Here is an 11,536-nt window from a genome sequence, read left to right on the forward strand (position 1 = left end):
GAGTCGGCTTTTTTAGGGTTCCGTGGTCAACAAGGAACCCTTGTAGTTTCCTTGTGGTTGCCTACTAGAAAGCTTATTTTTTTTTTTTTACAAAAATTTGCAACTTCCAAGATGCATTACTCCAAAAAGTGATAAATAAAACCATATCTATGTCTTTTCTGTTGATCAGTTTGAAGGCGGTGATATGCCAAATAGGCTCTTAAAATTTATTTCGTTTTTTTTGGCACCATCTTCAAACACTCAATGCATAAACAATCACCTTTCCTACTCGACATGTTCACCATGCCCACACTAAACAATTTATGATTAACAATGACAACAAAAAACATTATTGCATAAAATCACTAACGCAACTGGCAGCGTGACGGTGATCATGCTGCCTAACAAACAACTGAGCTGAAGTCATCAAATACCTTCTTACGTATACCAACACTAATACGTCCCCTCTACAATAACATAAAAAATGAATGTTAATACCACCTATAATCGAGAAAACTGGTAACAATAAGTACGATATTATTTTTAGAACTATATTGAATAGAATACTTTATGCAACAAAACTCTAAAATGCATCAAATCAATGAAATGATACATGTGATTCTTACGATTTTCTCGCCAAAATTCTTGCAGAGCTATTTGTGACTAAGTCGCTCTATTTCCTCTCCTCTCCTCTACTCTACTATGACTCCTCTTTCCTATGTCTCCTCTCTTCTTCCTACAAAAAGATATCTGGCTTTTAAAATACTTTCATAATAATGTATCACTTTCCCTCCAGCTGCTGGTATGTCCGTGAAGAATATATTCAGCAGTCCGTTCCGCGAGCGTTTGAACGCGTACAACTCCAAGCTTACGTGGGCAGACGGGTCCATGAGCGATTGTATCGCCATGTTGAATGTTTACAAGGTAAGGGTAAGGCAGCTGCTACGTCGAATGCCGTCATACTATGACTTTACACATAATAGGGATGATGACAGTTTTTTAAATCTATACTAATATTATAAAGCTGAAGAGTTTGTTTGTTTGATTGAATGCACTAATCTCAGGAACTACTGGTCCGATTTGAAAAATTATTTCTATGTTAGATAGCCTATTTATCGAGGAAGGCTATAGGATATATATTATCCCCGTATTCCTACGGGAACGGGAACCACGCGGGTTAAACCGCGCGGCGTCAGCTAGTTGTATATAAATTGAGAGTATGCTAATAGTAAAGCAATTTTGTAAAAGTAACAGGGTATCTGCGATCATTACTTTCGGAGCTACAGGGATTTAAAGGGTCAGATTTGCGGCGCTGCCGCGGATTCCTGAAAAACGCCCCATACAAAATGGTACGATCTTATGACGTCGTAAACAAAATTACTACTATCTTTGTTATTTCTGCGTTTATGTTTATAGTTCATATATTAAAAAATGTCACATTTAATGTAAGGAAACTAAAACTGTATGAATTTTCATCTAATTACGATAAAATATTTTTAATAGATTTTGAAATTTTATAATCTTATTTATTTTGCAAATATTCAGTCAATCTTTGCTTTTTATGTATAAATTAGTTAACATTGACCTTATTTACCCGAATGTATCATTAAAATCAATATATTCAAACCTAGTCATCATCCCCATTAATAATTGCGACATAACTGCTTTGTACATAATTTTAGCAGACTCAGAAGTGATTACAAAAATAAGAAAACTAATGCCGAACAAAGGTTATGATTCACAACATTTGTCAGGACAACTTAATTGACAAATGAAACTGTAACCAAAATAAGACCCTAGAATGGCAGAGAATGACCTTGAGTGAAGTCACGCACTTGTGAACGTTGTGTGTAGGGTAAAAGGATCATTTGACTGTTAAACACTTTTCCACTCAAGTCACTCTCCCCGCCTATCCCAAGTGACCCATAAAGAATTACACAACAAGAGATGTGGACGGCTCGAATTCAGTTTTTCACAATTCCTGCGGGAACCATGGATTTTTCCGGAATGAAAGTCGCCTATGTGTTAATCCAGAGTAAAATCTATTTCCTTTCCAAATTTCAGCCAAATCGCTTCAGTAGCCGCAGCGTAAAAGAGGAACAAACATACTTACACACTTACACACTTTCACGCTTACACACAACACGCTTTTGACGGCCTCCGTGGCGCAGTGGTATGCGCGTTGGATTTACAAAACGGAGGTCCTGGGTTCGATCCCCGGCTGGGCAGATTGTGATTTTCTTAATTTGTCCAGGTCTGGCTGGTGGGAGGCTTCGGCCGTGGCTAGTTACCACCCTACCGGCAAAGACGTACCGCCAAGCGATTTAGCGTTCCGTTACGATGCCGTGTAGAAACCGAAAGGGGTGTGGATTTTCATCCTCCTCCAAACAAGTTAGCCCGCTTCCATCTTAGACTGCATCATCACTTACCATCAGGTGAGATTGTAGTCAAGGGCTAACTTGTAAAGAAAAAAAAAAAACTTTCGCCTTTATAATATTAGTGTGATATTCCAACAGGTTTGGGACCACCTCCGTAAGCAGAACCACTTCAAGCAGCCCGCGGGGACGAACGAAGCGCAGTGGGCAAGACGTTTCTATGTGCAAATCCGTGCTCTCAGAGAGCTCAATGATCTCGTCCGAGAATTGCGGATGAGACTGTCGAGAGAGGGCATCGACCCCAAGAAGGGCACTTCACCTTGGAGCAAGGCAGAGCACTCATTAGCACTCAAGGTGGGTCTCAAAAATGTAGGGGAGCCCGGGATGCTAAATTTGCAGTTACTAAAGCGTAATTGGATCGATTAGATTTGGTAGATAAATTTATTATTTGGTAGATAAATCGATTAGATTTGGTAGATTAGATGATAGAAAGAATTCATTACCAACCCATATTCGGCTCAATGTTGAGCACGAGTCTCCTTTCAGAATGAGGAGGTTAGGCTAATAGTCCACCACGCTGACCAAATGCGGAATGGCAAACTTCACACACGCAGAGAATCAAGAAACTTTTCTGGTATGCAGGTTTCCTCTCGGCTGGTCCGATTGAGATTTTCTTAATTGGTCCAGGTCTGGCTGGTGGGAGGCTTCGGCCGCGGTTAGTTACCACCCTGCTGACAAAGACGTACCGCCAAGCGATTTAGCGTTCCGGTACGATGTCGTGTAGAAACCAAAAAGGGGTGTGGATTTTCATCCTTCTCCTAACAAATTAGCCCGCTTCCATCTTAGACTGCATCATCACTTACCATCAGGTGAGATTGTAGTCAAGGGTAAAAAATAGTATATTTGTTACTAAAACTGACGTTATCACAGGTGATATTGGCGGGTGCGTTCTACCCGCATTACTTCGTCCACGGGTCCTCCGACGAGGCCCGCGAGAGGGACGCCGTGCGAGTCCTCGGGGGCCTGGACCCCCGCAACACCGTCTACCTGAGGGGCTTCCCCGACAATCAGCCGGGGGAGGTCTACGCCAAAGTAATAAAGAAGAAAGTGAGAGACCAGATTGGTGATGAACCGAGAGTTACCTTCGATAAGAACAGCCGGTAATTTTTTTTTTATTATAAAAAAAAGAATATTTGCCATATTTTTTATAATATGACCAAAATTCCCATTCTCCTCCAACTAGTCGGGAAAGACTGTGCTAGGAGTGGGTACGACAATAGACCAACGGGGCGGGGATCGAACCACCACCCCTCGGCGATGAGTCCAACCGCTCTCACCGTTGAGCTATTGAGGCTTTCATTTATTTAATACTCTTTATTTGTACACCACAATAATTAGGAAACAAGCGAAACAGAAACATAAAAGACGTAGAACACAAAAGGCGGCCTTATCGCTTAGTAGCGATCTCTACCAGGCAAACTTAGGCTTAGGAACTTATATTAGGACATTAATCTATAGGTGGTATATATCTAATAATAATATACTCGTACAACATCATCATTAACAGCCGATGGACGTCCACAGCTGGACATAGGTCTCTTGCATGGACTTCCAAACAAAACGGTCTCGACGTTTTTTTTTTCTTATTCTCTACAAGTTAGCCCTTGACTACAATCTCACCTGATGGTAAGTGATGATGCAGTCTAAGATGGAAGCGGGCTAACTTGTTAGGAGGAGGATGAAAATCCACACTTTCGGTTTCTACACGGCATCGTACCGGAACGCTAAATCGCTTGGCGGTACGTCTTTGCCGGTAGGGTGGTAAATAGCCACGGCCGAAGCCTCCCACCAGCCAGACCTGGTCAAATTAAGAAAATCTCAATCTGCCCAGCCGGGGATCGAACCCAGGACCTCCGTCTTGTAAATCCACCACGCATACCACTGCGCCACGGAGGCCGTCAAAACGTGGACGTCCATCAGCTGTTAATGTTGATGGTGATGAGCAGCGTGGTGGGTCTAAGCTCTATATATCTTCTATAAGGAAGAAGGCCTGGCGGCTCTGTAGTTCGTTAAAATAGGCTGACAATTATATTTTAATGTTAAATTGTAAAATTTCGTTTCAGAAAAGTGTATTTGACATTCCAAGACAATCAAAATGTGAAAAGTGATCAGAAGGGCGGCGTGAGTACTACATTACATATTTAAAATGTACCTTTTTAGTCGATTTATATATAATTCTGCCGTTATATTGTGAACTGAAAATACTGATTAAATTTAACGTGTTATTCTACGGTATATCATTATCTATCGGAAGTGAAACCGTTATAATTAACGAAATAATTTAACGGTAACATATACAGGGTTTCTCGGGAGTATTTCCCATAACTTCAAAGTATTAACTGCATGTTTAATATTTTTTTAACTACAAAAACAAAAAGAAGTATGTTTTCATACCAAGTAATTTAAATAATTCCAACTATCCATATAACACACTCCTTTAGGTAAACGAAAGGGGTGTGGATTTCATCCTACTCTTACCAAGTTAGCCCGCTTTCATATTGGACTTACCATCAAGTGAGATTGTAGTCAAGAGCTAATTTGTAAAGAATTTTTAAAAAAATCATAACGTGTTGCAATGTTTATAGGATCCAACCATTCCTGGACAAGTGGTGTTGCCAGTATACAAGGCAATAAAGGCCAGGCATTTGAAAATGGAAATAAGGATACCATTGCTCTCGTAAGTATTGTCATTGTTTTACCACAACTTGTCTAGTTTCTGACAAGGCTATATAGCCCTACTCGACGAGTACGGTAGGTACATATATTAAATTATGTATATTGACTTTTATATAGAGTCGAGAAAGCAAACTTGCTGGCTGAAGGCCTCGCTGAGATGAAGAAAAATGCAAACATCGACAAAATGGTGCCTCGCCTGCCCGAGATCGATGATACGCATTTCCCCTTGCAAATTTCGCAGGTAACATAATGAAAAGCAAATAATAGGCGACTACTGTATAAAACTAAGAAGAATTTAGGCAGTTTAGATGCCTAGATCACATATTTATTTGTGAAAATAATCTCTTAATTGTAATATTTTTATAAAACAAAATTGTATTTTTATACGTCACCGCAAACGCCAATCATAAACTGTGACGTCATTCGCTACTAGGCATCGGTTTGTGATTGGCGCTTGCGGTGATATATCACATCACTGCAAACGCCAATCTAGCTGTTATCTCTATGAATGACGTCACTTGCTAATGTGTTTTGGCGGCAAAACTTTTACGTAGATATTTTTTACTGGTTATTATTGACGGCAAAAATAAAATATAGCTTAAAATACTTCCTTAATTCAGTTTAGACACTGTTTACAAAAGAGGCAAGTAGCCTATTAGTAATTGGTTCCTTTAGCTCAAAACTAATATTTTTATCCAGAGTCTCAATTACGAATTATTACGAATCACTTCGTTCGTTTTATAAAATACACTCGAGTTTTAAGCATATGTTTCATATACTACTGTGAAACTCAGTGATGTCTTTACAGTTGGTTAACGTCGGCCGTTTCTGGGTGCAATACGCCGACGATTCGACGGCCTCCGAACTGCGGCTCATACAGGGGATGTTGAACCGCAAGTCAATGTTCGCGTACACGGACGACGTGACCGAGGACGCGCTGGTCGCGGCGCCGTACGTGGACGCCACCGGCTCTATGATGTACCGCGCGAGGGTGACCCGGCTGCTGCCCAAGAACATGATGGAGGTGAGCTCGTAGCGACGGTAGCCAACATTACTGCGGCTGATGCAGGGGATGTTGAACCGCAAGTCAATGTTCGCGTACACGGACGACGTGACCGAGGACGCGCTGGTCGCGGCGCCGTACGTGGACGCCACCGGCTCTATGATGTACCGCGCGAGGGTGACCCGGCTGCTACCCAAGAACATGATGGAGGTGAGCTCGTAGCGACGGTAGCCAACATTACTGCGGCTGATGCAGGGGATGTTGAACCGCAAGTCAATGTTCGCGTACACGGACGACGTGACCGAGGACGCGCTGGTCGCGGCGCCGTACGTGGACGCCACCGGCTCTATGATGTACCGCGCGAGGGTGACCCGGCTGCTACCCAAGAACATGATGGAGGTGAGCTCGTAGCGACGGTAGCCGACATTACTGCGGCTGATGCAGGGGATGTTGAACCGCAAGTCAATGTTCGCGTACACGGACGACGTGACCGAGGACGCGCTGGTCGCGGCGCCGTACGTGGACGCCACCGGCTCTATGATGTACCGCGCGAGGGTGACCCGGCTGCTACCCAAGAACATGATGGAGGTGAGCTCGTAGCGACGGTAGCCGACATTACTGCGGCTGATGCAGGGGATGTTGAACCGCAAGTCAATGTTCGCGTACACGGACGACGTGACCGAGGACGCGCTGGTCGCGGCGCCGTACGTGGACGCCACCGGCTCTATGATGTACCGCGCAAGGGTGACCCGGCTGCTGCCCAAGAATATGATGGAGGTGAGCTCGTAGCGACGGTAGCCAACATTCCATATCAGGTCCACTCTTATACCCTGTATCATTAAAATTTAAAAAATACAAGGATTTTATTAAACTGAATATATCTAGCTAAATAAAAAGAAATAAATAAAATAAAAACCCAAGTTTATGAGTTGTATCAAGATGGCGCCCATAGAGCAACTATGACATGACAATTGACAGCAAACGTCAAATCGATTACTGCATTGAAAACGTCTATCCACCATTATTACCCTTATTAATGTTGCATTTCTTGGGAGATAATAAATATTATTTCGAAAGATTTAAAGTAAATTCGTAGATTTGTATAATCAACCATTTTTTTTTGTATAATCAACCATAACCATCGTAAATTTGTATAATCAACCATTTTGGACCACCTTTTTTATTTAATAAAAGACATACAGTTCGAATTGAGAGCCTCCTTCTCCTTTTTTTGAAGTCGGTTAAACATAAAAAACATGTTTGCAGGTATTCTACGTGGACTATGGTACTATGGGCCGTGTGAGCTCCAGCAGCCTCCAAGAGTTGCCGCGGGAGTGCAGGGAGATACCGCCCCTGGCGATGCAGTGCGTGCTGAGCAACATCGCACCGTCGCCACTGCTGAACGAACACGGGCAGTGGAGCGCGAAGGCTCTGAAGCTGTTCACCGACCTGGTCTCCAAGGGCCGGCTTCTTGGGAAGGTAAGTCCAAGAGTTTCCGTGGGAGTGCAGGGAGATACCCCTTTAGAAGTTTACCACTTGTAATATTGCACTTATCCAGACAGATTTGTTTTGCTATACCTACACACATTTTGATATTTTGTATATTAGCATAATTAATTGAATACATATTTTTTATTTACTCAAAAATATATAAATTACCGTTTATCAAAGATTTTTATGGTCACCCTACACGCGTTGTTTGAAACCCTGGAAAAGCTGTACGCCGACGTCCCCGTTCGTTGCCTTTTTGAAAATAATGTGTCCAATTAAAAATAAAATTGTTTCATATAAAATTAAAAAGAGTACCAACAGAACTGTTTACTAAGCTATAATCATCATCATCATCATCATCATCATCATCATCATCATCATCATCATCATCATCATCATATCAGCTGAAGGACGTCCACTGCAGGACATAAGCCTTTTGTAGGGACTTCCAAACATCACGATACTGAGCCTCCTGCATCCAGCGAATCCCTGCGACTCGCTTGATGTCGTCAGTCCACCTGGTGGGAGGTCGGCCACTGCGCTTACTAGTGCGGGGTCGCCATTCCAGCACTTTGGGACCCCAACGTCCATCGGCTCTTCGAACTATGTGCGCCGCCCATTGCCACTTCAGCTTCGCAACTCGTTGAGCTATGTCGGTGACTTTGGTTCTCTCTCTTCATTTCTGATTCGATCACGCAGAGATACTCCTAACATAGCTCGTTCCATCGCTCGCTGTGTGACTCTGAGCCTTCTTATGAGGCCCATAGTTAGCGACCAAGTAACTATTTATTAGCTTGGTCGCTAATAACGTTTACTGATAAATAAATAAGTAGTATTTTATAATTAATTTTATTCATGATATGTTTTAGATTTATTCTGTGGCACATGGAATAGTGTCCATAGAACTGTTGGCGGACGGTGGGAAGATTAATGTGAATAAGGAACTACTTGACAATGGGCTTGCTGTTGCTTCCGAAGAAAGTTATGATTCGAAGGTACATATACGAGTATCTTTATATCTTCGCAGCAGAATGAGTAAATTGGTTATTTGACTACCTTTTAATATATTGATTTTATGAAACTTTTGGGAAAATTATGTCAAAATTAACAACACGAGCGGAGTGACCCCATTGGTCACAAGTCAAAATGTATGCTCGGAGTTTTTCTCTCTGCCACACTATGTACCCGGGACCTGGTGAACTCATGGAATGCTAAAATATTATTATAATATAATATCATCATTATCAACCCATATTCGGCTCACTGCTAAGCTCAAGTCTCCTCCCAGAATGAGAGGGGTTAGGCCAATAGTCCACCGCGCTGGCCTAATGCGGATTGGCAGACTTCACACACGCAGAGAATTAAGAAATTCTCTGGTATGTAAGTTTCCTCACGATGTTTTTCATTCACCGTTTGAGACACGTGAAATTTAATCTCTTAAAATGCACACAACTAAAAAGTTGGAAGACCGGATTCGAACCCACACCCTCCGGAGTCGGAGGCAGAGGTAAAATCCACTGGACTATCACGGCTCTTCAAGTAATCCATCCATAATTAAGGTAATCCATACTGAAGCCAAAATAACTTTTTAAAATTTTTGTTTGTCACTTGCAACTGCAACTGCTTGCAACTTACCCTTCGAAACAAAACAATGCTCTGTGGTGGTATTTATTTACAATATTAATTATTGTATTTCCAGCTGAATCACGACCTTAGGCAAATGGCCACAGAGCTGAACATGACACAGAAGCGAGCGTACAACAAGGAACAAACCGATCTGGCCTTCAATCAAATGCACGAATGCGAGGCGCCTAACTTCAAGGAGTGTTTCTATGATGCATGCCTCAAGGGACCAGACAGGTCAGTCTTTGTATTTTTTTTCAAGTTAGCCCTTGACTACAATTTCACCTGATGGTAAGTGATAATGCAATCTAAGATGGAAGCAGGCTGACTTGTTAGGAGGAGGATGAAAATAAGAAAACTTAAAAGAATGATGAAAACTTGTTCTTAAATTAATGAAAATATTTTTTTATTAGATTTATAATTCAAATTTATTTTCATTAATTTAATAATAATAATAATAATAATTTGGCTTATTAGCTTAGAACAGGTTATATAGTTTATATAATTTTGAACTAGCGGACCCGGTCAAGCTATTTTTTTCTTTAATTTTTAACTTCCTACTTCGAAAACTGCGAAATGTCCCATATAAAATTTCACCCCCTTTTTTAAGAGATTGGGGGTGGAATAAAAAAAAATGCAAGATTTTTTTCAATTACAAATAGTCTGAATACCAATTTTTAAATTTTTACCTTTAAAACTGCGGAGTGTTGTATACAAATAATACAATTGAAATAATATTATTAAACATAAATGCAAGGAGCAGAAAGATAAAATGCAAATCTATTTATAGGTAAACACCGCATGCAACTGGCTAAAACTATAGTCTAAAATTTATTTACTATATTAATATTTTAAATCATGACTAATGCGGAAATATACAATTTACGATTATCATTTCAATACCTTATACAACTATACTAAACTATTATCATACTTAATCTAAAATACAGAACGGTTAAAGAATATATTTAATCCCTACTAATATTATAAATGCAAAAGTCTGTCTGTTACCTTTTCACGGCTAAACGTCTGACTGATCAAGATGAATTTTGGTATAAAAGTAAATGGGACCTTGGAGCAAAACGTAGGGTTTGAGACCCTGAAATAAAAATAAAAGGGGGTGAAATACAGGTTGAAAGTTTGTATAGAAAGTCCTTCATTTTAAGAGTTACAGTTTTAAAAATTTGATCATAAATCATAAAAAAAAATACGAAATATAATGTGTATCAAGAATTTTAAAATTCAACCTCTTAAGTGGTGAAGTAGGGGTTGAAGCGGGCGTCCGCTAGTATAAATTATAGTTATAAATATAAGTATGGATAAATAAAGAAAATAAAATGAAAAAAAAAACCATATTTGTTTTGCAGTCCTCTGGAGTCTACTTTACACAATTTGATGTATTCAAGCCGAAACAAGCAAGTCACTGTGGAGTGGAACTCTATCAACTCTGTCTTACTGGACACAGAGCCTCAGGAAAAATATGAAAGGTGAATATCTTATTTTTTAGATTTAAATTGTAATCTAACGATATTTACAATTTTACAGTGTCATATATACAGGGTGATAAACCGGTGAGAGCCGTGATAGCTCAGTGGATATGACCTCTGCCTCCGATTCCGGAGGGTGTGGGTTTGAATCCGGTCCGGGGCATGCACCTCCATCTTTTCAGTTGTGTGCATTTAAGAAATTAAATATCACTGTCTCAAACGGTGAAGGAAAACATCGTGAGGAAACCTGCATACCAGAGAATTTATTTAATTCTCTGCGTGTGTGAAGTCTGCCAATTCGCATTGGGCCAGCGTGGTAGAGTATAACCTAACCCCTCTCATTCTGAGAGGAGACTTGAGCTCAGCAGTGAGTCGAACATGGGTTGATAATAATAATATACGTGTACAGGTACTACAATATACTATACTACAAACCATTACCAATCTCTGAGGGGTTCTGGGATAAAAGTAGCCTATATCTAGCTCAGTAATCTCTAACTTACAGTGAAAGATCCAATATAATCAGTTTTTTTTTTTAAATTTGATTTCTTATGAATCATTTTGATAATTCCAGATTGTTGGTCTCAGCAGAGGTTGGCCAGAACGACACGGGCAGTAGACTGACCCTGCGTCACACCACCCTCCTGCCTAACATTAGAGGCCTGCCCTCTATCATTGCTTTGCTGTTCAGTCCCCAGTAAGTGTTCATCATCATCATCAGCCTATTTAGTGGGCTACCCAATATAAGGTCAGGCCTAAATTTAGGAGAGGGGATATGGAACTCGATGGATTTATGGTAAACTCTTTTAAAATTACTATCTGTTAATGATAATGACCGTCTA

General features: G+C 40.7%; 1 protein-coding gene across 2 annotated transcripts in view; it reads left to right on the top strand.

Moving 5' to 3' along the window:
• Nucleotides 1-11,536, top strand: part of LOC112047462 (probable ATP-dependent RNA helicase spindle-E) — a 29,910-nt gene that overhangs the window by 11,766 nt on the left and 6,608 nt on the right. For both annotated transcript variants that reach the window (XM_052888096.1, XM_052888097.1), the window contains exons 11-22: nucleotides 776-903; nucleotides 2,496-2,708; nucleotides 3,285-3,514; nucleotides 4,478-4,535; nucleotides 5,000-5,091; nucleotides 5,208-5,331; nucleotides 5,899-6,114; nucleotides 7,360-7,572; nucleotides 8,454-8,579; nucleotides 9,284-9,444; nucleotides 10,575-10,694; nucleotides 11,269-11,391. In XM_052888096.1, the coding sequence (XP_052744056.1) occupies nucleotides 776-903; nucleotides 2,496-2,708; nucleotides 3,285-3,514; nucleotides 4,478-4,535; nucleotides 5,000-5,091; nucleotides 5,208-5,331; nucleotides 5,899-6,114; nucleotides 7,360-7,572; nucleotides 8,454-8,579; nucleotides 9,284-9,444; nucleotides 10,575-10,694; nucleotides 11,269-11,391 (1,804 nt within the window). The remainder of the gene's footprint in view (nucleotides 1-775; nucleotides 904-2,495; nucleotides 2,709-3,284; nucleotides 3,515-4,477; nucleotides 4,536-4,999; nucleotides 5,092-5,207; nucleotides 5,332-5,898; nucleotides 6,115-7,359; nucleotides 7,573-8,453; nucleotides 8,580-9,283; nucleotides 9,445-10,574; nucleotides 10,695-11,268; nucleotides 11,392-11,536) is intronic.

Source organism: Bicyclus anynana, chromosome 21 (assembly GCF_947172395.1).
Source record: "Bicyclus anynana chromosome 21, ilBicAnyn1.1, whole genome shotgun sequence".
Classification (NCBI taxonomy): Eukaryota; Metazoa; Arthropoda; class Insecta; order Lepidoptera; family Nymphalidae; genus Bicyclus; species Bicyclus anynana.